At 50.2% G+C, this 27,723-nt stretch overlaps 1 protein-coding gene across 18 annotated transcripts in view; it reads right to left on the reverse strand.

Moving 5' to 3' along the window:
* The window catches only part of PCBP3 (poly(rC) binding protein 3), a 275,831-nt gene that overhangs the window by 61,300 nt on the left and 186,808 nt on the right, over positions 1 to 27,723 (reverse strand). For 15 of the 18 annotated variants that reach the window (XM_043593403.1, XM_043593405.1, XM_043593402.1 and 12 more), the window contains one exon: positions 5,717 to 5,846. In XM_043593403.1, the coding sequence (XP_043449338.1) occupies positions 5,717 to 5,726 (10 nt within the window). In that variant the 5' untranslated portion in view covers positions 5,727 to 5,846. Of the gene's footprint in view, positions 1 to 1,638; positions 1,733 to 5,716; positions 5,847 to 19,388; positions 19,405 to 27,723 lie in introns of those variants that run through there. The other 3 variants (XM_043593398.1, XM_043593391.1, XM_043593399.1) reach the window with 3 other exon arrangements.

A 27,723-nucleotide genomic window follows, 5' to 3' on the forward strand; every position in this document is an offset into this window, starting at 1 on the left:
GAAGGCACACCAGCGGGACAGGAAAAACGAGGCTGTTAAACAGGGTACCAATGTGCATGGGGCTTTCCCCAGGCATAAAGGAAGCATTTATAATCACAGATAGTAAGAACTTTGGAGGGGCGCCTGGGTGGCTCAGATGGTTAAGCGCCCGACTTTGGGTCCAGTCATAATCTCACGGTTCGTGGGTTTAAGCCCTGCATTGGGCTCTGTGTTGACAGCTCGGAGCCTGGGGCCTGCTTCAGATTCTGTGTCTCCTGCTCTCTCTGCTCCTTCCCTGCGTGTGCTCTGTCTCTCTCTCTCTCTCTCTCTTTCTCTCTCTCTCTCCCTCTCAAAAATAAACAAATGTTAAAAAAATTCTTAAAAAACTTTTGAAAATTTCTGCCCTATCTTAATGAAAAAGCAGAAAACTTTTTCTTTCTTCAAGACTGCAAAATGAATAAGAGAGAGCTTTTTGGAAATATTACATGACAGTTGTTCGAAGGCTGCAGGTGAGAGGAAATGGGTATCATCCTACGCTGAAGAACTACTTTCACGAAGGGAAAAGCTTCTCTTGCCACCCTGGGTACAACTGGCGTTTTTACCTCTAACAGTAGAGTAACTCATAATCCACACTTCCGTGAGCTTAGCCACGCGCCCACGTGTCCTGGCAAGCTACTTAAAATACAAATTTTAAATATTTTATCTCAGAAAGGTAAAAAGCTTTTCTCCTGCAGAACAGCCTCAAATCAAATACCATCATGACTTTGCTTCTGAAAGTCTATTCTGGAAGCATCTTCCTCCAGCAAACCTGAAGAGGAGTGTGTCTTTGTCTACGTGTGGCTCCAGAGGTCAGTCCACTGCACAGACACCACAAACACTTTAGAGCCCACTCGTGACCTGCCAAAACAAGCCCGTCAGAAGGATCCTGAGCCACTGGGTATTTCAGCTCATTTACAGGACAGCTAAAAACTGTTTGTCGTTTGTAAGCTCTAAAACTCCTGTTAGCTTTACAAACACGTTTAAACTATTACACATTCTCCATCTGCTTTATCACGAAGGACTCACACCCTGAGCTCCCACACACAAGAGAATGATGCCATCTCTCAACGTAAGTGATGAGCTCCAAAAGCGCATGTTGTCCGTACACGGAAAGCAGACGCGGATTAACCTGGTTCTGCTACGTGGATTCCACGGTGCTTTCGCACTAACGGAAGCCAGCAGCTCACTTGCTCAGCGCGGAGGCTGAAGCGCGCACACAAAGGTGCCGGCCGCACTGAGAGTGCGGGGCCCGAGACCGCGGGCGGCCAGCACGCGCGCGGGAGCCCTAGTCCTACACCTGGCCCCAGCGTCACCGAGGGCTGTAAAATCGCACCATCCATCTTTCTACATGGTAACACTCTAACATTATGAACAGTTGACCTTGATCCCTACAGAGGAGCCCGGGTTTTAAAAACGAACCTAAAGTGAGTATCGTCGCCCGGACGTCTGGGACGACTGCAGATAGGACACCGGTTCCCCTCTGTCCGTCCCAGGGAAAGTGCTGGACTGGCCACAGCAGGCCCTCCTCACGCCTCCCGGCGACCTGCGCGTGCCCCGCTACTTGACACACGGCCTGTGCTCCCGGCCACAGTGGCCTCCCCGGGCCCCAGCACGCCTTACCTCAGAACAAAGCGGCTCTGGGAGGTCGAGAGGGGCCGGCCGGATGCAGCGATCAGACAGATGGCCACTCTCCTTGTCTAGAGAAGATGAAATGCTAAAGGAGAAAAACCAGAGCGGGTTTTGTCCTAACCAAAGGAGGCTACAAATCCCATTGGCCTCAGGTTGGAAACCTCGTGACATGGGACCGGGCACATGTGACCTACTTTCGCCCAACTCCCCTCACTCCGTTGGAGGGGTGCACCCGGCACTGACGTGCTGTCATTTCAATGACTCCTTCCCCACACAGGGGCCAGTGCACAAGTGTGCGCGCCTGCAGGCCACGGACCTCGGCAGCCGCTCCGGGAGGAAGGCGTGGGCGGGGCCGCAGTGATGGAAATGCAGCTCCCGGGCCCTGAGCTGTCGCTGCCCCTCTCAGCCGTCCGCTGCTTTCGGCCCCGCACGGAGCCGGTCCCGCCGACACACACACACACACACACACACACACACACACACACACGGTCCCGGAGCTGCACGATGAGGTGCCTGAGGCGGCGCCAACCGCCAATCCTCTCCTTTCCCCATTTTTTTTCTTTGTCACCTGGAGCTGCCGGGTCCGGGCCTGAAAAGCCAGCCGCACACATAAGCTTGGAAATGCGTGAGCGCTGCGTGTCCTGGAGAGCCATCCCGACGGCGGGCTCCGGTGTGGGCGGCACCGGCAGGACGGCTTGACTCGGCCCGCGAGAGGTGGCTGGTGGTCGGTCCACCCGCCCGAACGGGCACCGAGCAGGAGAAAGCCACCCTCGGTCCACCTTGTACGTATCACCGTAATTCACCACCTCACGTGAAATCAGATGCGGACACGTGATAAAAACACAGATGCAGAGAGGAACCGCTGGCTATGAAGACAGGCGGGGGCTCTCCAAGCCACACAGGTGCACGAAGTGGAGGCCTGCGGGTCCTACTGACCAAGGTCAGCCTGATAGTACAGCACGGGGAAGAAACTTAAAGGCAGCACAAATATCGGATGCTCACTACAGACAAAGGTAGAAAATGCATTTCTGCAAAAAATCACCTGTAATATCATTACTCAGGGAGACCACCTGATAGTGGGACACTTCGAGGTCCGCCTAGTCAGACTTTTCTCTAGTACGTGTGCGTCACTGTATTTTTACAAAAATAGGACCAAACCACCCACATTCATCCTGTTATTCTCATTTAACACTACATATGAAATATTTTTATGTCAATATATTTAAATCTACATAACCGCGATCATACTCCCCGTGGTATTCTCACTATTCTTATCACGCATAACATCTTACGCACTTGTATGTAGAAGAGCGTAACCAGTCCGCAATGCCTGCATTCCCAGGTTTTGAACTGTCGTATTAAAGAATGTCCTCACGATAATCTTTGGGTGGACCTCTTTCTGCCCCTCTCGTATTTCCTTGGAAAACACAGTTACAGATATAATTCCTGGGTGGAAGGACACATGTACTTGAAGCTTGGCACAAAGTGGCAAGCCGGCCGTGACAGGGGCCGTTCCTGTGCTCCACCCCCCCCCCCCCCCCGGGGCGGGCTCTGTCATCAGGGTCCCGTGGAGCACGGAGTCCCCGGGATGTCAACCACTCGCGGCCAAGCGAGGAGGGTGCCGAAAGCCAGCACAGCCCTTGCTGCGTATCTGGCGCTGCTGGCTAATTCCCGCCTTGCAGCAGGTCCCCGTCCAGGACTGTCCTTACTCCCTGACGGACGGGAAAGAGCAGCACGGTCACACGTGGCTTGCTCCCGGTCACAAGGCTCAGGCCATCAAAACAGGCTCTTGCCCACCGGGCGGCCGACGGCGTCAAGTGCCGCTGAGAGCCGGGGTGGGGGTAGGGACTGAACGTTGGCTGGGGGTCGGCCCGGGTCAGGCCTTGGACCTTGCCAGGCAGGTCTGGTGCATGGTGAACAAGTGGTGACGGCCAGGCCAGCTGTTCTATCCGGGGCACAGAGAGGTGGGTGGTCGTCATGAGCAGGCAAACTGCCAAGGGGCGTGCCTGTCTGGTGTGCGTAGGAAGCGGAGAGAGCCCTGATGGAAAGGAAGCGGTATGAAGGAAGGACACAAAGGACCAGGGTCACCAGCCACAGAGAAGGAGCTGAGGGTGTGGGGGCCACAGAGGAGAAGAGGGGGTCCAGCCTAGAGGTCCAGAGAAACCAAGGGACAGGGGCACCCCGGCTTCCAGGGGCAGAAGTGAGGATGTGACCTCGGGCAGTTTCCGGGTGGAGGGCGCGGGGCAAATGGGACGGGGGTTGAGGGTTGAGACCCCCCCCTGCTCGCACCACATCTCCCTGGAGTCGGCCAGCCGTGGGCACCCCGCGGGTTCGGGTTCACTGGGACGTGTTGGGCTCAGTGGCCAGTCACCTCCCGGATGGCCATGTGTTTCTGTTTCAATGGATTCCAGCTGCTGCGTCTGCAGCCACGGCCCGTGCCTGACATGGGGTCAGAGGTCCAGACCATCTAGCACACAGGTAGGTGGCAAGCATGGCCAGGCAGAGGGCAGGGCCCATCCGCGCGAGCTGGAAAGGAGGCAGACAGCTCTGTGGGGGCCCCCCCGGCTCCCAGCTTTGGTGAGAGCCTGGTGCTGCTACTGGCATGTCCTCCACAGAACCCCGGTCGGCCCCGGCTCTAGTTTACATAACTGGCCTCACTCTTGACCACAGCCTGGGACACACCAGTTGTGACAAAGGAGGTTTCTCATCCGGCTCGCGTCCAAGTCCAGCAGAGTTCAAGTCCACTGTGACCAGTCACTGACATTCAGCCCGACCGGACACCTGGAAGGTGAAATGGTTTTAACCATCCTCAGCGGGAAGAACAAAAGAAAAGAGCAAAACGACACAGGACACAGGCTTACAGAACTGGGTCAAGCGCCACGGGATTACAATGCTGAGCTGCAATTAAAAAACAAACAAATTCAGACAGACAACGTGCGGGCAGGGCAGAGAGGAGCTGGTACTGAGAACAATGAAGACATTCGGAAAGTCGGTGAAGAGCTCAGTGTCCCTTACTATTAAGTTGTGACATTTACAAAACGCTCGTGTTTCTTTGACAACCACCTGGGAGGTACGTTAATTCAGAGCCTATATAATGTTTGTGTCGTGAATCTGGATTAATAAATCACACAGCTTAAAGATTTTCGATGGCCACCTCTGTGTCTCTGGGTCAGTAAAGCACACTGGAATGTATCCTCGAGGCCTCAGCAAAGCCCGTGTAACATCAACACACGGATGAATAAACTACAACCGGCTTGGGGATGACCAAGGCACGTGTGCCATGGAAGGAACCCGAGGCCTCGATCTGAGGCCGGAGAAAGCCCGTCCTTCAGGCTCAGAACCTGTAAGGCCGGTCAGAGAGTACTTGGACCTCAGGGTGCTGGAGTGCACAGGGGCACAGAGCACACATGCTCTCGCACCTGTGCACACACCCCTACACGCCTGTCTACACGCACACCCGCTCTGCACACACGCACACCCACCCACGCCCCCACGCTGCCTACGCGCTCCTACACGCACACACGCACGTGTGGGACACACACGCTCCTGTACCCGTGCGCACATGCCCCTACCCCTGCCACACACACACCTGCCCGTGCACACCCACACCCAGGGTGCCGCACGCTCTCGCACACGGAGGGACCGTCGTAGGGCCAGGCTCGCATGCGGTGCTCAGCACGGGGCCTGGCACGTGGCTCGCATTCGTTTATGACACAAATAAACCAAGTGGCAACAGACCCAGCTCTTTAGAGTCCCCACCCGGCATTCTTTACAGAGTGGTGGCAGGAGGGCCGGGAGGGGTCAAAGCAGGGACCACTTAGGGGAACATAGTTCTCAGGGTTCCCGCACTCCTCCTACATTCAAGAGAAAAAGCTATGGACAAATGCTCTGCCTCAGCTTAGACTGCTTCTTCAAACTCCACCTCAGGGCTCAGCCAGGAAAGCTATTCCTACACGAAGAGGGTCAAACACCTACCGCCCCACTGCTCTCGAGGCTGAGTCTGACCTTGTCACCTGTGTTCCCGGTACACTGACAGACGGGCAGACGAAACATATCTGCAGTCACTCACCTTCCCCCATAAGCAGGCTCTAAGAGTCACAGCAGGTCCATAGACAGCAAGTGTTCAGACTGACTGTGACTTAGAGCATCACAGCGGGAGCTGGTGACAGGCAGGGCTGACTCGTCCGAGGCTCACCTACCTGAAACACAGAACACAAGCATGTGAGTGTGCACAGTCATGACCTTGCCCGTTAGGACCGAGCCTCCACAGACCTGTTTCTTGCACTTGACGGAGCAGTAGACGTGTCTTAAGCATTCAAGTAGAAGGCACGTGCGAGAAACGGAGACGAAATGCCCGGGAGAACGTATCCTGGGAACACTGCCCTATCCGCCCCCAGTGAGGCAGCTCTGAACATGAGGAGGCTTCCGTTTTGTAAATGAGAAGTCCCGAATAAGCTCTTTGGTAAAACCATACCGACTTTTGAGCACGTAAACGAAACAGTCCACCTTCCACCGACAACGTCTGGTCCCGTTCTCTCCCTCTCCCTCCCGCAACACTGATTTCCGAACGTTCATGAAATCGCACATTAACTGGAATGCACTGCCGGCCTTCACCCTCACAGGAAGTGCGCTCGTCCGTCGGGGCACACGCTCTCGTCCAGGCAGACCTGCTTTGCTCGCCACCAGTGTTTTTCCAGGCAGCCTCAGTTTCACCTGGCTCTGAGTCCCCTGAATTTTTACTTTCTGAATTCACTTTAGTTGCCCAAACTGGGAATCTAATCCCCAGTCACAAGTAGCTATTTTCATACGTAATCCTCTTTGCTGTGTTATAACTCTATCCCACAGGTGTATATTTTGACCTCCCTGAATTATTGTGATAAACATCTTAAAAGGCTTATTTATAACAGCATCCAACACTTGGCATTGTGAGGTCATGGCACCAAAAATAATTAGAAACCTATGTTCAAGGTCTTTGCTTTTCTCTAAGTCAATCAGGCCACCACTTTAGGCAATAAACCACAGCACTGAGTGACTTTCTTCCAAGCTCAAACGTCCTATCTGTGCAGAACACCGACGTTCAAAACAAAACAAGCTGGAAAACACCAAATGCAAGGAAATTCCATGAAAAGTACTGCTGAATAGAACCTGCGTCTTCCATACGGGCACACGGCGTTCTCCGTTGGAATGACACGCACACATGAGTGCAGGAAAAGGTTCAGTGTGTTACTGATTGGACGGCCAGAGAGGCGGTGTCTGCCGAGTTAGGTCTTAAGGTCAGTCGGTGGGAATTCATCAGAAAGCAATGGAAGTATTTAAACAGAGATGGCATGACAATTCAGTGGGGGGAACAATGGTCTTGGCAACATGTGGTGCTGGGACAACTGGACGCCCGCATGCAAAGAACGAACCTCACAACACATACAAACATTGAGTCAAAATGGACCGAAGACCTAGGCTTAGGTGCTAAAACTACAACGCTTAGAAGAAACCCGCGGGAAAAATCTTTATGACATTGGATTGGGCAATCCCAGGTGTGATTACAACACCAAAAAGCACAGCAACAATGACAAAACACAGATAAATCGGACTCCACCAAATTTAAGAACGTTTGTGCATGAAAGGGGACTAACGAGAGAGAGAGAATACAACCAGCAGAATAGGAGGAAATCTTGCAAATCATGTATCAGAGAAGAGATTACTATCCAGACCACAGACAGAACTCCTGCAACTCAACAATAAATGCATTTTTTTAACGTGCAAGGATTTGAGTATGTATGTGTCTAAGGAAGATGGACAGACGGCCAGATCAGCACGTGATGCTCCACCTCATTAGTCACTGGGAAAATGCACAGCGAGGTCCACTTTGTACCCACTAGGATAGCAGTGCCGGTAAGAATGGTAGCAGTGATGACATCAGTAATAATGAGGAGGAGGAGAAGGAGGATGGGGAGGAGGAGGAGGAGGGGAGGAAGGGGGAGGAGGAGAAAGAGGGGGAGGAGGAGGAGGAGGAAGAGGAGGAGGAGGAGGAAGAGGGGGAGGAGGGGGAGGAGGATGGGGAGGAGGGAGGAGGAGGGGAGGGGGGAGGAAGGAGGAGGAGGGGAGGAGGGGGGAGGAGGGGAGGAGGGGGGAGGAGGGAGGAGGAGGAGGATGGGGAGGAGAAAAAGGGAGGAGGATGGGGAGGAGGAGGAGGGGAGGAGGGGGAGGGGAGAAGGGGGGAGGAGGGGGGAGGAGGAGGATGGGGAGGAGAAAAAGGGAGGAGGATGGGGAGGAAGAGGAGGAGGAGGAAGGGAGGAGGAGGATGGAGAGGAGGGGGGAGGAGGTGGGAGGAGGGGGGAGGAGGTGGGAGGAGGGGGGAGGAGGTGGGAGGAGGGGGGAGGAAGAAGAGGAGGAAGAGGGGGAGGAGGAAGAGGAGGAAGAGGGGGAGGAGGAAGAGGGGGAGGACAAGAGGAGGGGAGGAGGAGGAGGAAGAAGGGGGAGGAGGAGGAAGGGGGAGTAGGAGGAGGGGAGGGAGAGGAGGAAGAAGGGGGAGGAGGAGGGGGAGGAGGGGGAAGGGGGAGGAGGAGGGGGAGGAGGGAGGGGGAGGAGGGAGGGGGAGGCAGGGAGGAGGAGGAAGGGGGAGGAGGAGGGGGAGGAGGGGGAAGGGGGAGGAGGAGGAGGAAGAGGAGGAAGAGGAGGAGAGGGCAGGAAAACAGGAAATCACAAGTGCCAGCCAGGATGTGGAGAAACCAGACCCTTTGTTCTATGCTGGTGGAAATAGAAAATGGTGCAGCCATGTTCAACATGGAGTTACCTACCGTATGACCCAGCGATTCCACTCCTAATGAGAGTGAGTCTCATTTCATGAGGAATGAAAACGTGTTCACCCAAAAATGTGTACATGAGTGTGCGCAGCAGCAGTATTCATAATAGCCAAAGAGTGGAAACAGCCCAAATGCCCATCGGCGGATGAATGGATAGACACGATGTGGTCTGGCCACACAACGGAGTATCATTCAGCCACACAAAAAGGAATGACGCCTTCATAACACAACAGGGGTGAACCTGGAAGACGTGATGCTGAGTGAGAGGAGCCAGGCACAGAAAGCCGCACCCTGGACACCCCCATGCAGACGAGGTGTCCACAGAGACAGGGCGCAGACTCACGGTTCCTAGGGCTGAGGAAGGAGGGGCACAGGGCCAGTGATGTGACTAGCGATGTGTACGGGGCTTCCTCGGGGGCGATGACGCGTGCGGTCGTCAGACAGCGGTGATCGCTGCGCACCTGGTGAATATACTAGAAACGGCTAAAACGTACACTTTAAAAGTGTGGATTTTACGATATGTGAATTATGTTCAATTAAAAAAAACCAAAGGCAATATATACTCAAAAGTTTAAAAAACAGCAGTGAAAGAAACCTCTCATGAAACGTGCAGAACGTGTCTACCTCCGCTCTCACAGAAAGTGCACGTAAATAACACTCACAAAACCAAAAGGCACAAACTCGTAAGGACCGAAAAATCAGGAGAAGAGAGGACAACCGACACGAGCTGTCAACACAACACTGGAATCTGGAAAGTGGATGAAAACGTGGCAAATAATTTGGCTAAGCCAGGAAAGCTGAAGCCCAAGCCATGAGGAATTCATGCAGGATTCTAGAATGGCTCCAAAGGCAAATCATGGCTACAAGGTGAGAGCTGCAGGCAGGTGTAAAAACAAGGGGGATGATCGAACTTTTCTGGAAGGAGGCGTCAGGCCCCCAGAAGTCCTCTGGCCCTCCTCTTTCACGACAACTGGAGGATTCCCCTCCGCAGAGGGGACCATCAGGATACAGACCCAACCACAAGCCGGTCTGAAGACAGTGAGAGGCCACATGAAAACTGGGAGAAACAGATGGGAGGAGAACTCCTGCCCCCTCCCCCCAGCGGCTCTCAGAATTCCAGCAGGCGGGTGAGCAGGGGGTAAGGCACACGCGAGCAGCAGAGACAGCGCCTCTGATAACAACGCAATAAAACCAGAAATCAGTGACCTTTACCCAAAGGACATCCCACCCGCAATTCACATCGTTTTAGGGAACTAGTCTAAATTCGTATCTAACTTCATACGTAAAGGGAACCAGTCTATCAAGGTAGAGAGCCCTGAAATGTCCCTAGGTTGGTAAGAAACACGGTGGGGCCAGAAAGCTCTGAAGTGGCGTGACAGACAGCCCCATCCATGCAGTGACCCACTTCTCCTGACGTCACAGCACTCAGGGAGCCGGGACACCAGGCATTCCGTGGAGTTCCACAGAAATCCAGGAGGAAACACGCTGCAGTTGCCCGTCCAAAACACAGCCGGCGTTGGGAGGGAGGGAGCCGGGGGTGCCGTGAGGGACGTGCCTCCTGTCACCTCCACGCCTTCCCTCCGGAACGACCCACTTAGCAACAACAGAAGCCAGGGTCTTACTGAGCAGGCCGCCACAACAAATCAGCTTCAGAGGCCGAGTGCCGCCGGGCGTCCCTGGCCTCCTGGGCACCGAGCAGACAGCAGCAGCCCGTTCAGCCGCACACTCCACACGTGCACACACACTCACACGCGCTCGCACACACGTGCACCGGGGCTAATCAGCTCACGCTGCTGTCTGTGCTCAGAGAAGGGACTGGGCTTCTCCAGAAGGCGACGTCAGACTCTTAAGAGGCAAAGTGCTCTCCTCCCTTCCTCCCTGCCCACTGGCCTCCACCGCGCTGGCCTCTTGCCGGCAGCAGGAGTGCGGGAGAGGGTGAGGAGGGGACAGGGCGGAGGGCGGGAGTGGAGGACACACCAGGAACCACCCTGGGAGGGGGGTTGAGGCCACTGAAAGAATTGGGGGGGGGGTCTGGGGAAGACGGGGGTGTGTGCGGGCTGTGAGACAAAAAGAGGCAAATCAGACAAAAACGATAAACCCCGAAGTTTTCACACAAGCAGCCTGGCTCTCTGTGGCCCACAGACCGGAGGGGAAGAGGGACAGGAGAAAAGCCGGGAGAAAGTTCAGGAGGCTCAGCCAGACGCAGCCAGAGATACCGTGGGAGTCCACGTGAGAGGGGAAGCCCTCAGACGCCAGGAGGGCCCAGAACTGGGGGTTCAGTCTGACGGGGAACCCAAGCGGACCCGCAAGCTGCCTCTCTCACAGGTGCCAGCGCCCCAGCAGCTGCGCCGAGATCCGGTGAGGTCGCAGTAGGGACGCGGAGCACGGGACGCGGACGCGCGCTGTGTGTGCCTGTCACCCCGCGCCCCGCGCCCGGAGGCTGTGCGCTCTCCCGAAGCTCTCGGGGAACAGAACAAAACTTGGCGATGCTCTAACTCACGGGGCAGATTTCAACAAATTTTGAAGATGCGGAATCCGCAGACTGTGCTCTCCACCCACGAGGCAATTACATTAGAAATCATTAGCAAAGGATAGCTTTATAATACCTCTGGACCTAACATTTTTTAAAAAGCTTCTGAATAATAAATGGATGGAGTGAACCAATGAGATTAGAAAATAACTAGACCAATAAACTCGCAGCACGCCAAACATTGTGGCAAGTAGCTGCGGTAGAATTTACGGAAAAACTTATGGCCTTAAAGGCCTATATTAAGAATAAAATCAAACATTAGGGAGTAAAAAAATCCAGCTTAATTTAGAAAATAGGAGGGGCACCTGGGTGGCTCAGTTGGTTAAGCTCTGACTCTTGATTTCAGCTCAGGTCAGGCTCTCCTGGTTCATGTTCCAGCCCATGTCAGCACAGAGCCTACTTGGGATTCTCTCTCTGTCCATCTCTGCCCCTCCCCTGCTCTTTCTCTCTCTTTCTCTGTCTCTGTCTCTCCCTCAAAATAAATAAAGTAAATGTTAAAAAAAAGAATTTAGAAAATAATAGAAAGTACCCACAGAAAGTAGAAAGAAGGTAATAACAAAGGATAGATCAGAAGTTAAGACAAGATATGAGCCAGTTGAGAATGAACAAAGATACAATTTAGTTCTTCCAAAAAGGTCTAAAAATACCCAGCCCTCTGATGACATTGATAAAGGAAACTAATCAAGAAGGCACAGACGGTATTAGCTGTAGGGAAGACAGGGCCTCTGGTCTTGGACATGATGGAGCAGATGCGGCTCCCCCATTCTTCCTGCCGAGTCCAATGAAAAAGTCAGGACATTAAATATGAAATAAAAGAAAGAAAGCCTGGGGAAGGGGAGAGAGGAAGGCAGTCTGGCTACGGTGCTCAGGGTTTGAAGAATGACCCAGCAGTGAGCTCACCACTTGGTTTGTTTCTCTCCTATGTATTCCACATTGGTCACTGGGAAAGCCTGCAACCTAAAAGCACCACAGGGCACAAACAAGTCTCCAGAAGAGTCTGCTCCCCCTCCAGGCAGAGGACTGGGAACAGGAAAGCTAGCATGTCACAGAGCTTCTGACAATACCGGCCCTACTGCAGGCAGCGATGACGACAGGAAAGTCACACGCACACACACACACACACACACACACACACACACACACACACCTGTCCCTAATGGGGAACCTAGACTCCCACTCCTACCCAGCAGTATCAAGGCACCCCTCCTTCTGCCTAGGTACCTGTGAGACCAAGGGAGAGGCCTGGACCTCCACTCCAGTCTGTTGTAAACAAGGTGCCCCACATGGGGTCAGCAGAGGCCTGAGATTCATATAAGACAAGAGAGCTATATTAGATACAGAATATCCTAACACTATACCCAAAATGTCCAGGATACAAATAAAAATAATTTATTGTTCCAAAAACTAGGAAAATCTCAACATGAAAAAGAAAAGAAAATCAACAAATGCTAAACACGGAGACGACAAAGGTGTCTGAATCCTCTGACAAGGATTTTAAAGCAACCACCGTAAAAATGCTTCATGAGCATTTATGAACGTGCTTGAACCAAATCTCTGAAGCTTCACAAAGAGACAGAAGATATGAAGAACCAACAAACTCCCAAAAATCAGGCAAAATGAAACAGTCAACCTCAACATCTCTATACCCATTAAAGAAACTGAATTTGTAATACAAAGCTCCAGGAAAAGAAATCTCTAGGCCCAAATGGTTTCACTGGAGAATCTTAACATTTAAAGAAGAACGAACACCAACCTTAGACAATCTTTTAGAGAAAACCGAAGGAGAATTCTTCCCAGCTCATTTCGTGAGGTCACTATCACCCTGATGCCAAAACCAGAGATAAAGACAGTAGAGAAAAAGAAATTTACAGAGCAATTTGCCTTACGAACATAGACATGGATAAACTAAACTAATTTTTTATAATTGGAAAAATGAATCCAGCAATGCATAGAAGATTTACATACCATGACCAATCAGGATTTATCCAGGTATGCAAAGCTGGCTCCATATTAAAAAAAATCAAGCAATATAATCCACCGTATCTATAAACTAAAGCATGAAAACCATATGGTCATATTAATTGACGCATAAAAAGCATTTAACAAAATTCAACACTTATTCACAATAAAAAATACCAGTGAATTAAGGATATAGGAACATTCCCTCAATCTGATAAACAGCATCTACAAACAGCTAACATCATACCTAATGGTGACAGGCTGAATGCTTTACCCTACAGCTGAGAACAAGGCAAGGCTGTCCACAGTGACCACTCTTGTCCAGCACACTGGGAGTTCCAGCCACTGCCATAGGCAAGAAGAACAAACCAGAGACCTATAGACCAGAAAAGAAGAAATAAAACTATCTCTCTTTGCAGATGGTAATTTTCTACGTAGAAAATCTCTAGGCATCTACAAAACAGGACAAACCTCCTAGCACTAATAAGTAAGTTCAGAAAGGCAGAATATAAGAGTAATACACAAAAATTAACTGTACTTCTAGATACAGTGAACACAAATAAACCAAAATGTAAAACACAGTATCATTTAAAATTATTCAAAATAAAATGAAATAGTTAGTCATACACTCGACATGTACAGGATCTGTATGCTGAGAACTGTGAAATTCTGATGAAATAAATTTTAAAAAAACCCAAATAAGTGGAGAGACATACCATATCCATGGATTAGAAGACTCAACATAGTAAAAATATCACTTCTCTCCAAATTGATCTAAAGATTCAACACAAGTCCTATAAAAATCCCAGCGATGTTTTTTTGTAGACACAGACAAGCTTGTTCAAAAATCTATACGGAAAGGTGCAGACCCTCGTGTAGCCTCGAAAATCTTGGAGAAGGGGCGTCTGGGTGGCTCAATCAGTTAAGCGTCTGACTTCAGCTCAGGTCATGATCTCACGGTTCAAGAGTTTGAGCCCCGAGTTGGGCTTTGTGCTGACAGCTCAGAGCCTGGAGCCTGCTTCAGATTCTGTGTCTCCCTCTCTCTCTGCCCCTCCCCCGTTTGCACACTGTCTCTCTCACTTTCAAAAATGAACATTAAAACAATTTCTTTTTTTAAATCTTGGCGGATAAAAAAGAATAAAGCAAAAAGAATCACTCAATGCCATAATAAGTCTTACTTTGTAACTACAGTATTCAAAATAGTATAGACCAACAGAACAGAACAGAGAACCTAGATATAAACCCATCCAAATATGCCCAACTGATTTTTGACAAGGTGGAAAAACAATTCAATGGAGAAAAGGTAGTCTTTTCAACAAATGGGCCTGGGACAATCGTACAGGCAATAAAATGAACCTTGATCTAGGTCTCATACTTTAGACAAACACTAACTGAAAATGGATCATAGACTTAAATAAAACAAGAAAGTAAAACTTTTCGAAAAAAATCACAGGAGAAAAATCTTCAGAATCTAGGGTGAGCAGAGTTCTTAGCCTTGATGCAGAGGCATAATCTATGAAAGGGAAAATCAATAAATTGGGCTTAATGAAAATTAAAAACTTTTGCTATGCAAAATCCTGTTAAGAGAATGAAAACACAAGCTATAAACGTGGAGAAAATATCTGAAAACCACATATTCAACAAAAGACTAGCATACAGAGTATATAAAGCATAGTCAAAACTCAACAGTAACATTTTTTAAAAAATCAATTACAAGCTGGCAATACAGGCCCACCCCAAGAAACAAGAAAAATTTCAAATAAACAACCTAACCTTACACCTGAAGAAGTTAGAAAAACAACAACAAATAAAACCTAACACCAGCAGAAGGAAGGAAATAATAAAGATAAGAGCAAAAATAAATGATACAGAAACTAAAACAAACAAACAAACAATAGAACAGATCAATAAAACCAGGAGCTGGCTCTTTGAAAAAAAATCAATAAAATTGATAAACCTCTAGCCAGACATACCAAGAAAAAAAAAAAAGAGAGAAAGGACTCAAATAAATAAAATCACAACCAACACCATAGAAATACAAATAATCCTAAGAGAATATTATGAAAAACTGTATGCCAACAAATTGGACAACCTGGAAGAAATGGATAAATTCCTAAAAATAAATAAACTGAAACAAAACTGAAACAGGAAGAAATAGAAAATTTGATCAGATCTATAGCCAGCAAAGAAACTGAGTCAGTAATAAAATAAAATAAAATAAAATAAAATAAAATAAAATAAAATAAAATAAAACAAAACAAAATAAACAAAATAAAACAAAACAAAATTTAAAAAACCCAGTCAGTTAAGCGTCCAAATCTTGATTTCAGCTCAGGTCATGATCTCATAGTCATGGGATAAAGCCCCACGATGGGGCTTGGATCCTCCCTCCCCCTCTCCCTCTGTCCCCGCCGCATGCACGCATGTGTGTGCGTGCTCTCTCTCTCTCTCTCTCTCACTCTCACTCTCACTTTCACGCTCTCTCTCAAAAACAAACAAATGAAAACCCCAACAAACAAAAGTCCAAGACCAGATGGCTTCACAGGTAAATCTTAAAACATTTAAAGGAGAGTTAATACTTATTCTTCTCAAACTATTCCAAAAAGTAGAAAAGGAAGGGAAACTTCCAGATTCATTCTGAGGCCAGCATCACCCTGATACCAAACAAGACAAAGACACCACTCAAAAAGAGAACTACAGGCCAATATCTCTGATGAACACGGATGTCAAAACTCTTAATAAAATACTAACAAACCAAAGTCACTCACCACAATCAGGTGGGATTTATTCCTGGGTTGCAAAGGTGGTTCAATATTTGCAAATCAATCAATGTGATACATCACATCAATAAGAGAAAGGGTAAGCACCATATGGTCATTTTCGTAGACACAGAAAAAGCATGTGACAAAGTACAACATCCATTCGTGATAAAAACCCTCAACAAAGTAGGTTTAGAGGGAACATAATAAAGGCCATCTACATCACCCCCAATGGGGAAAAACTGAGAGCTTTCCCCTAAGGCAGGAAGACAACAGGGATGTCCACTCTCACCACTGTTGTTCAACGCAGTACTGGAGGTCCTAGCAACAGCAACCAGACAACAAGAAGAAATAAAAGGCATTCAAACTGATAAGGAAGAAATAAAACTTTCACTACTTGCAGATGACATGATACCACATACAGAAAACCCGACAGACTCCACCAAAAAACCCACTACAACTGCTAAATGAATTCAGTAAAATCACAGGATATAAAATCAATGTACAGAAATATGTTGCATTTCTATACATCAATAAGGAAGCAGCAGAAAAAGAAGTTAAGAAAACAATCCCATTGACAATTGCACCAAACTAGTAAGATACCTAGGAACAAACCTAGCCAAAGAGATGAAAGGCCTGTACTCTGAAAACTGTACTACACTGATTAAAGAAATTGAAGAAGACACAAAGAAACGGCAAGACGTTCTATGCTCATGGATTGGAAGAACAAATATTGTTACAATGTCTATACCATCCAAAGCAATCTACACATTTAATGTAATCCCAATCAAAATACCAATAACATTTTTCACAGAGCTAGAACAAACAATCCTAAAATTTGTATGGAACCACAAAAGACCCCGAGTAACCAAAGTAATCTTTAAAAAGAAAAGCAAAGCTGGAGGCATCACAATTCAGGACTTCAAATTATATTACAAAGCTGTAGTCATCAAAACAGTATGGTACTGGCACAAAAGTAGACACACGGATCAATAGAACAGGATAGAAAACCCAGAAATGAACCCACATGGTCAACTAATCTTCAACAAAGCGGAAAAGACTATCCAATGGAAAAGGACCAGCCTCTTCAACAAATGGTGTTGGGAAAACCGGACAGCAACATGCAAAAGAATGAAATTAGACCACTTTCTTATACCATACACAAAAATGAGTTCAGAACGGATTAAAGACCTAAATGTGAGACCTGAAACCATAAAAATCCTAGAAGAGAATATAGGCAGTAACTTCTCTGACATCAGCCATAACAACATTTTTCTGGATATATCCATCGAGGCAAGGGAAACAAAAGCAAAATTAAACTACTGACTACAGCAAAATGAAAAGCTTCTGCACAGGAAACAATCAACAAAACTAAGAGGCAACCTACAGAATAGGAGAAGATATTTGCAAATGACATGTTGGATCAACAGTTAGTATCCAAAGTCTGTAAGGAACTTATCAAACTTAACACCCAAAAAAACAAATAATCCAGTGAAGAAATGGGCAGAAGACATGAACAGACACTTTTCCAAAGAAGACATCCAGATGGCCAACAGACTGATAAAAAGATGCTCAATGTCTCTCATCATCAGGGGAATACAAATCAAAACTACGTGACACCACCTCACACCGGTCAGAACAGCTAAAATTAACAACTCAGGAAACAACAGATGTTGGTGAGGATGTGGAAGAAGGGGAACACTTTTGCACTGCTGGTGGGAATGCAAACTGGTGCGGCCACTCCAGCATGGAGGGTCCTCACAAAGTTAAAAATAGAACTACCTTATGATCCAGCAATTGCACTACTGAGTATTTACCCAAAGGACACAAGAACACCAATTCAAAGGGATACACGCACCCCAATGTTCATAGCAGCATTGTTTACAACAGCCAAACTACGGAAGCAGCCCAAGTGCCCATCAGTGGATGAACGGGTAGGAAGATGTGGTGTGTACACACAATGGAATATTATTCAGCAATTAAAAAAAAAAGAAATCTTGTCATTTGCAACGGCATGGATGGAGCTAGAGAGTATAAATGCTAAGCGAAATCAGTCAGTCAGAGAAAGACAAATGCCAAAAGGTCTCATCTATATGTGAAATTTAAGGAACAAAACAAACAAGCAAAGGGGAAAAGTATAAGAGAGAGACAAAGCAAGAAACAGACTCTTAATTATAGAGAACTGATGGTTACCAGAGAGGAGATGGGTGGAGGGAGAGGGGGGATTAAAAAAAATCAATTAGAAAAGAAGGAAAAGTCATAACAGACGTATCTTCCAAGAAAACATACGGATAAAAAATAAGTACAGGAAAGTATTGTTCAACATCGCTAGCTATTAGGAAAATGCCAATTAAGACCACAAAGAGGTATCGCTACATACCTATCAGGGTAACTTTGAAACATAGCAATCGTGCCGAATACTGGCAGGGTGTTGTAGAAACTGGATGTCCCCTACATTTCGGTAGAAGTGGGACACGGTACAGCCACTCTGGAAAAATGATTCTCTATAGAGTGAAAACGCACTCACTATAGAATCAGCGATTGTACTCTGGGGCATTTATGCCAGAGAACTAGAAACACGTTGACACGGAGGCCTGTGTGTGAGCTCACGATGCCGCTTTATTTACAAAAGCCAATAAGCAGAAACAAGCCGAATGTCCTTCAGTGGGTGGGTGGTGAGACTGTGGTCCACCCAACACCATGGAATGCTACACAGTCATCAAAAGGAGCAAGCCACTGATACCTGCGCGTGCACACATGCGCGCAAGCGCACATGCACACACACACACACACACACACACACACACACACACACACAGCAACGGGGACGGATCCGCAGGGCCTTGCGTGGAGTGAAAAAAGCCAATGTTAAGAGGATGCAAACCGACTCCGTTTATAGGACATTTGGAAATGCCATAATTATAAAGACTGAAAACTCATTCCTGATTTCCAGGGGGCAGAGATGGGAGTGCGGGGGAGGGTGAATATTTCAGGGCGCCCCGAGGCAGTTGCGAGTGGCGGTGAAGGGGGCGGTCCTGGATCCTAGACCTGCATCCTGGGGGTGGTGACGCAAACCCGGGCGCGGGTTGAAGCTGCACAGAACCCAACTGCTGCTACGACCACTACTCAACCGCTACCGCTGTCGTTGCCGCTACAATCACGGTTCCGCTGTTACAACTGCTCCTCCCGCTGCTCCTCCCGCTGCCGTTACTACCACCCCTCTTACGGCTGCGGTTACGACTACCACCGCTCCTACCACCATCCCCACCGCCGCCGCCCCCGCCAGTGCTGCCGTCAGTACCAGTGTCATCACTTGTACGGTCACCGCGACCGCTACCATTACTCCTGTTCCTCCTACTACCGACACACACCGCCAACGGAGTGCAGGTAGGAAGGGCTGAAATTGGAACCACGCCTGCAGTCTAATTAGGAGTGCTGCACCGGTGTCATTTTCCCGGTTTTGATACCGTGCTATAGTTAGGTCAGATGCTACCACTGGAAGAAGCTGGGCGAATGTTCCGGGAGACTGTACTATTTTTGCTACTTCCTACGAGCCTGTGATTCTTTCGAAATAAAAGTTAAAAGTAACGTTACAGAAAAGTTGAGAGAAAGCACAGAGAAATTCTAAAATAAAAAGCTACGACACCTAAAGTTTCAAACCCAGTGAGGAAGTTTAACAACGGAACCGCGTACCACCGAAGAGAATTCATGAGCTGGAAAGTAAGCCACAGGAGATGGTCCGAAACGTACGACACGAAGAAACAGACGGGCCGTGCGGGAGACGAGAGACGAGAGACGGCTCCTACTGCGCAGGCAGCTGACCTACTTCCCGTCGGGCTCCGAGGAGGGGGGGCCTGGCGCCCGGGCTCCATCTAAAGAGGCAGAGCTGGTGAAGGACACCAAACCCGCACGCTCGGGGACCTCGCCCATCCCAAGCAAGACTCACAGAGCAACTCACACTAGTCCCATCATAATAGAATCTCAAGAAAACAAAGACAAAGAAGAGAACTTAAAATCAAACAAAGAGTTAAATGAGATGATTTTCAAAGGAGCAGTAGTTAGACCGAAGGCTTCCATTTCAAAAATAAGCAGGGTTACCAGAACAGAACTGAATTGAGCTACAGTGTGCTAGAAAATCACTGTCCATTTTGAGTTCTTTGCTACATATAATCATCCTTCACAAATGAAGGGGACTGAAAGCGTTTCCAGGGTCGGACAATGGGGACCCTCGTCTTCAGTGGACCCACTCTAAAGTCAATTATAAAGGATGCCGTTCAGGCAGAAGGAAAATGGTCTCAGAAAGAATACGGGATTTGCAGGAAGAAATAATAGAATAAAAATTGTAAAAATGTGAATGTAAGGAAATGAATATCAACCCTGTAGGGCACTAATAGTGATTTGTTATTTATTTAATCAATTATCAAGTTTCCTGGGACTTAAATATATATCAAAATTCACTACCATGGTCATGGCAACAGGTTAGTTTTTTTCTTTTAGTTTTCTAAATTCCTTAAAAATTCCCATATATAGCAACAAGATTAACAAAGAAAAAACCCCCGAGACCTCTTCAGAAGAACCGGATGTCAAGGGGTCTGTCAGACTCCAAGAACGGGGGTAGATGTGGCCTGAACACAGCAGCAGAGTCCACGCGAAGCACCAGATGAACCGTGTTTGTAGTAAACAGACGCTCAGCGGGGAACGGTCCTTTGAGCCACAGAACTCAGAAATTCCCCACAGACAGTAACCCTCCACAAAGAAACAGAGACTCACACTAGGTGGGAATCGAGGTGAATATTCTGAGAGCAAATGGAGAAACCCCAGGAAGCATGTGCTGACTCGAGTCCCCAAGTTCCAGGCGAGTGAAAACAAAGAGCCAAAGAAAGGAGGGAGGGAGGGGAGGCAGGAAGGAGCAAGGAACCATTTAGGAGCTTGTAGGAAATTTAAACAGTGCTGAGGGCTCCAAGTCCTCAGGAATCTCAGAAATAGACAACAATATTCACTGTTGGACAGAGAACCATCTGGAATTAGAACATCTCAAGGTGAAATGACAAGAAAACAGCAAGATACCGAAAGGTGGCTGATAGAGCTCAGGAATAAACTCGAATGTTTTTCAGAAGTGAGAAGCACTTCTGAACATAGAGAACAGAAACAAGGAAAGAAAATGAAACAGATGTGCAGGAAGAAGATTCAAGAAGACATGACAGACACAACACCTGGGCAAGAGAGAGCCAGGGTACGTGCGTAAGTGCAACCCGCTGCGCCTTCACGCATATGCGTGTACATTCCAAACACGCCTGAAATAAAAGAGAGTCTGAATCTCCTTCGTGATTGCTCACACTGTGTTACTGAAATTCAGGCCTGAGCAAATAGCGGCAAATCGCATGTTAAATTAGATACTAGAGATGAAGTCTTTGGGGGCATCCAAAGCAAAAGGTCCCACATGCTTCTAAGGAAAAGAACACCGGAGGGAGGTCAGACCTCTCAACAGCAATTGCAGAAGTAAAGCAACCTTCTTAAGACACTGAGGTGGAAAAAATATAAGCAAAACCATTTATGCAGCTAAACGACACTTGCATGGTAAAGGCCACAGATATGACAACGGGAATATGCGGGGACACAGGAGACATCTTCCTGGGGAAGAACATCTGGGATTTCTACTGCGAAGAACCGAACAGGGTGGGTCTCGGCCAACCACAAAATACGTGGAGAGATTTCGTCATAAGATACGGTGACAAGCAGCAGATATATTTAACTCCAGAACCAGGACTAAATGACACAATTCATGGTGAATGACACAAAATGGTGTGTAAATGTTACATGTGCTGGAGATTGGAGATAAAGAATTGATAAGGCTTATAAAGTAGGAGCAGAGGTGGGAGGGTACGCGGGGGGAGGCTTCCAGCCACCAAGAGGGAGAAACCTGGCAGCACATGAAACGCCGGGAGAGGTCTGGAGGGAGGGTGAGAGGCTTCCCGCTACCCGTACACTTGCTCGTGAGAGCACATCAACACACACGCACACACACAAGAAAAGAAAAAAGAAAAGAGGGATTTTTGTGAATTTTACAGATAATACTATAAAGCCAAGGAAAATATAAACTCTCCTAAAAATCAAAAGAAATACACAGATATACTTGTATGTGTATTTTACACATAAATATATTCATATTTCACTCATATTTTCAAAAAGAAATAATGGACGGCCGTGTCTGGCCTGGCCTCTCTCTGCTGCCTCGCCCTCCCGCGCAGGTGCCGGCACACTGGGCTCTCACTTGGCGCTCCAGGTTTGCCGTGAGTGTGCACTCCACCACCCCCCGTCCTGCTTTGCGCCTCTTTAAGGAAACCTTTGCGGCGGCTGTCTCCGGGCTACACTATGAGAGACCATCTCTGCTTTTTAAAAACAGGGTTTCCTTTGGAGCCGGTGGCCCATTTGGCTCACAGTTTTCTCTTTCATCTGTGCAAAGTTTCAGAGATGCTGTTACTTCGAGCTCTGTGCCCACAAGCTCTCTTGCTCAACCCGCGGGACTCTGTGACCGAGCGAAGGACAGGGCCGCTACGGGCGCGCTCCGCCGAGACGCCACCCGTCAGGCACATCCTTAGCGGACACTAACCAGACTGCGCTGGAGGGCAGCCAAGAGCCTGGCCCCAGAGCTATCACCCCTGCCCGCCGACTGGACCACGGCCAGCGCCCGGCAGTCTGCATGACCTGGGAGATGTCCGGCTCGGCACAGACCCCGGCTAGCAGAAAAGCAAAGCCTTTCCATCCTTAGCGGTGACTTACAGCGAGCGATACGCCAAGGGAGCGGCAGCGCCTTGTGCCCAGCACCGTGACGTCGGGGACACGCTCCGGATGCACCAGGACCGGCCGGCCCAGAGGAAGAAGCCCTCAGCGGGGTCCTCACCGCTTCCCTCTGTCTCAGAGGTCTCCCACGGTCTCAGGACCCGTGGCCTCAGGCCTCCTCAGTGGAAAGGGCGCTGTAATGATCACCAACCTCTGAGAGCCAGGGACATGGGTCCGCCTCTGCACCGAGGGCGAGGACAGTCCCCACTCCCTCTGCTCACCAACCACGTCCTGGCGCGGCCTGGGCCTTCCCCGCGTGTGGGCTTTTACTCTGATGCCCAGACAGTGGCTGCCTAGTGTGAGCGGACTGATCCGCGTGGTCTGCATTTGTTTCCAACATTTAAAAATCAGATATCGTATTCAAATTTCACTTTCTGACTTTAAATAGGGAGCGGAAGCCCCGCAGCACTGGGCCTGCAGGCCCGGCAAACATCAGGTGCTCCTACCCCCTGGGGCGGTTTCCCGCTCAGGGACAGAGGCCGCCTGCTCCTAGATTGCCTGCGGCGCTCAGCACCCCTCTGCCCTGGACCTCTGTCCCCACGTGTTGCGTCCACGTTGATAGCCAAACACGCCAGGCTTTGGCACCCCAGTTGTGAGTCCTCGAGAGTCCTGGAGAAAGAGATGTGGCTCCTGCCAGGAGCAGCTCTGGCCCCGCGGCCCCTCCCTCCCTCACTTCATGTCCCCCAGCTCAGGCCACGGCCGAACCCGCCAGTCTGGGTGAATAAGCTGCCAGAGGCCAAAGTGAAAAGTAAAAAAAAAAAAAAAAAAAAGGACCGAGCTTGCACAAGCATATACAAGTAGCGGTTTTACTACATTTTTGAAGTTTTCAGGCTGTAGCATCAGACGGCCTGGAAAATGACCCTGCCCGAGGCATTTCCTCCTCTATAACAATGTCCTTCACTGGCCCGATGATCTAAGGGTTCTTCCCGCCTGCGACTCTATATTACTTCACGAGAGAAGCGCACAAACATTATGGATGTCGAGGGTAAATGATAACTCTATTCACGCGTGATAACCTCACTGCCAAGTTGGCTTAAAACGGCAGCTCCAGGCGTGGGGCACCGCGGACACGCTGAGGGCCTCAAGAGCCCCTTGGCCTCTGTCTGTGGGACGGGACGGCCACTCTGGCCGGCGCCTGCAAGGCCTGGGCGAGACCCCGGGCAGCACGTGCTCGCCACACCTGCCCCACAGCGAGTCCCGCTGGCGCGAGTTCCCGTTAGACTCCACCTGGCCCCTTAGGTTCTCATCCTGTCCCCAGAATACTCGATGGCCCGAGGAACCGCCACGACTCGCCCTGGACTGTGACACGTGCCAGGGGTACGAGCAAGAGTCTCTGCGAGGCTGAAGGTGGCTGATCCCCCGGAACTGAAGTTCTGATGGGCCATCATGTCTCCAAGCTTGTACAATAAGATATCATTCAGGGTGAGAAACGGGTTATTTGAAGATTCTGCTTCGACTTCCACGTTACTTACAAGCAGACTTTCAGCGACCAGCCTGCCATCTGTATCCACAGAAAACTCTCTGATTTGCCTGAAGTTAATTTTGTAAGCGGGAGTAAGTAGACAAGTCAAGTTTACTAATCAATCAGTTCTGCCAAACTTTGTAAAATGAAACATGACTCCAGAACAAATCTGGCCCTTTCCTTCTCTGAACAGATCTAACAGAGGTAAATACAAACCCCCGTCTCTCGGGCAGAGCCGGGCACTTCGCACTCAGGGGCGTGTCGGCCTCGCGGGCCACGCAACGTTGAACAACAGCCGAGAGGACCAGAGGGCTGTCTGCGCTCCAGAAAGGCCGAGCCGGGCCTTTACTAACAGCGCTTCCGGCAGTGGCAGAAACGTCCATGGTTCGCTTTGCAGGGACGAGAGGAAAAGTGGGCCAGGACCGTGAGACAGGTTCCGAGACCCCACGGGATGGGCCCAGACACGAGGGAGCCCGTGTGATGGGAGATTTGTCACAAAGGGGCAAGCCCCAGCATCACCTGCACAGACTCCTCGGGGGAGCCTCCTTTCGAGGCTGCAGGAAGGCCTTTCTGTGAAGCCACGAGGCTGGGGTGGGGGGCGGGGGGGGGGGAGGAAACCTCACTCCCAGGAGAAGACAGTGCGGGGGTGGGGGGGACTCGGCTTGGCACCTGGATGGCAACAGGGAGGGGCTGCTGAGGTGGCGGGCCCAGGAAGGCGGGCCACCCGAGAAGGGCGGAAGGCACCCCCGGATTCCTGCACTGCAGTGACCAAGGAGACGGGGACTAGGCTCCTTTGAGTCCTTTCCCTTTTGTTAAGCCTAGTCGTGAAATATTTGCAGCATCTTAATGGTGGCTTGCAAAAGTTATTAGCATACCATACTCCCAAATCATTAATTATGTTGTTTCACTAAAAATGTGACTTACATAACTGTCAAAGGACAGGCATTTATTTTCACAAGCAGTGTGGGGAGTCACCCTGGCCTGGCTGTCTCCACTGGGGACAGGCTGTCCTGTCCCCCTGTGCTCTCCCCCAGCGAGGGGCTTGAGCCCCAGTACCTCAGGGGACGCGTCCCCGGGCTGTTCCCAGCAGCACAGTCTGGAGGTTCCTGCCCCAGCCTTCCCGTTCCCTCCACCCCACACTCTGAGTGACCCCCACACCCTGAGTGACACACTCTGAGGTGTCAGTGGGCCTGCACAGGTCCTCTTGAAGCATAGTGACAAGCCTGCTCGGTATTGCTGCAGAGTCTCGGGAAAGCCATGTGTTCCAGAACCTTTGGGGAGGGGTGCTCGGAGGAGGTACCCGGAGTCCGCATGGAAAGGGGGGCTCTGATGAGCCAGCATCGCTACGGGTGGGGCTGGTAGGCCCAGGCTCGCGGGGTCCCCACGGCCCACATTTACGCAGATGCTACAGGGCTGTGTGTGGCATGGGTGTGGCTGTCTGTCTCCAATGAAGTGCTGATCTGAGCCCTGGGGACAGCGTGGATCACAGCTGGGTTCGTGGGCATGGGCACACCCAGAAAGAGCCCAGGGACACAGAAGTCCCAGAGCTCGGGATGGTGCCTGGGGCTGGAGCCCCCCACTTGCCAGAGAAGCCTGCCTCCTGGAGCACAGGGGACGCGATGCTGTTGGGCAGACGGGCACGGACAAGGGCCCAGAGACGACAGGGGACTGTGAAGCAACTATGAGACACGCCTGAGGCCACAGCTGGGAGCCTGACTCAAGCCCGTGAGGCCTTGCTTGCTGCCGTCCCCCCCCCAACCAGTGCTCCCTGCACCATGGAGCTGTCTTCCTTCTGCTGGAGCTCATCCCCGGCACATGGCTTCCTACCCACGGCCCAAGACACAGCTCAGCCACTGCTTCCCTGGCTCCCCAGCAGCCTCGCAGGCCGCCACCACTGCAGTCAGCACGCAGAGGCCGCGTCTCTGCCCACCTGTCCCCCTCCTCTAAATGCTGAGTGCACCATGTCCCCACTGCCTAAGGTAACTCCAAGCCCGGAGTAAAGCCATAATGCACTTATTCTGGATGAGTAAGAATATAAGGAGATGAGGAATCACAGTAAGAGGTCTGGTGCACCCTGACAGCGGGGCGAAGCCCACACAGCGTCCCGGGCAGGCCACGTGGCTGGTAAGCAACGAACCTCTGGGCCCTCTCTCATCACGGCCTGCCCGACGTGCCCCGGGACCCCCAAGGCGCCCTGACCAGGGCCATCGCTCCTCCTGGCAGGGGCAAAGCTGTAGAAGGGGCTGGGCCGTCTCTTCCGACACCCAGAGGGAAGGCCAGAGTCAAGCGGGGCTAATGGTGGCCAGCGGCCTCCCCAGAGTCAGACCCAAGATGCCCTGCCCCGTCCTAGTGCTGGCAACATATACGCAGCCAGCCTTCCAGCCGATGGCCGAGGGCCTGCTCAGAGGAGGTGGGCAGGCCCCAAACGGGGGCTCAGGGAGGGCAGAAGCGATGGAGGATGGAGGGCGAGGGACCAAAGGACGGCAGACGGATTTTCTCTGCGCCAGACAGACATCGTGCCTTCTGATCAGAGCGCCTGTGTGTGCTCAGAGCAGCCTCGTTCCTCCCTCGGGCTCACACTACTTCCTGGCCCACCGTGTCACACTTCGCCATGCACTTGCTCTACCCAACCAAAGGTGAGCAGAGGTGGCACAGTCACTTCTCGGCCCCAGTGACAAACATCCCGATGATGCCCAGTAGGGGAGAAGCTGACCCAAGACTGGCGGCCCAGGTGGCCCGTGTGGGCCGTGGAAACCAGAGACTCACGGGCCCCACAGCACAGCCCAGGCCATGCCGACCATTACGGAAGCCTCTGGGGGCTGGGAGGCCACCACAGCAGTGGGCGGGAGTGACGGCGGAGGCTGGGATGACCAGAGCGCACACAGACGACAGGCAGGATTACTGCGCACGGGAGCGGAGGCAGACGATTTCTGAACGAGATGGCGGCTGCAGGCAGAGTGAAGGGGACACTCACTGAAGAGGCTGTGTTTGAGAAGGTACAAGAAAGAGAGGAAAGAAACCGGGGGGGGGGGGGGGGGAGTCAGGGGTGGGCTAGTGTGAGCGGGGATGAGAAGGACAGAAGGAGGCTGATGTCATGGAGGAGGGTGGGAGCAGCCTCTGGTCCCCACAACCAGGAGGGCAGTGGTCCTCAACACTTAGTCTCCAGACTCCTTTGGTCTCATAAAAATCGGTGTGGACACCAACGTGCTTTTGTTTATGTGGGTCGTATCTATCATTACTTACCTTATTAGAAATAAAAACTAAGAACTTTAAATATTTTATTAATTCACTTGTAAGGATAATAATCAGCTCAATACAAGTTAATAAAAGTTAACTTTATGAACGATAACAATATTTTCCAAAACAACTAAAAAGAAGCATGGCATTGTTTCACATTTTTGTCAGTCTCTCTCTTTTTTTTAATGTTTACTCATTTTTGAAAGACAGAGAAAGAGCACGAGCAGGAGAGAGGCAGAGAGAGAGACACACACAGAATCTGAAGCAGGCTCCAGGCTCCGAGCTGTCAGCACAGAGCCCGACGCGGGGCTGGAAACCACGAACCATGGGATCGTGACCTGAGCCGAAGTCGGACGCTTAACCGACTGAGCCACCCAGGAGCCCTTTTGTCAGTCTCTTTAATGCCTGACTGAAGAGAAGACAGCTGTGTTCTTGTATCTGCTTCTGCGTTTAATCTGTTAGGATACGTTCATTTTGGCTGAAATGTGT

The sequence above is a fragment of the Prionailurus bengalensis genome, chromosome C2 (genome assembly GCF_016509475.1).
Source record: "Prionailurus bengalensis isolate Pbe53 chromosome C2, Fcat_Pben_1.1_paternal_pri, whole genome shotgun sequence".
NCBI classification, from domain to species: Eukaryota; Metazoa; Chordata; class Mammalia; order Carnivora; family Felidae; genus Prionailurus; species Prionailurus bengalensis.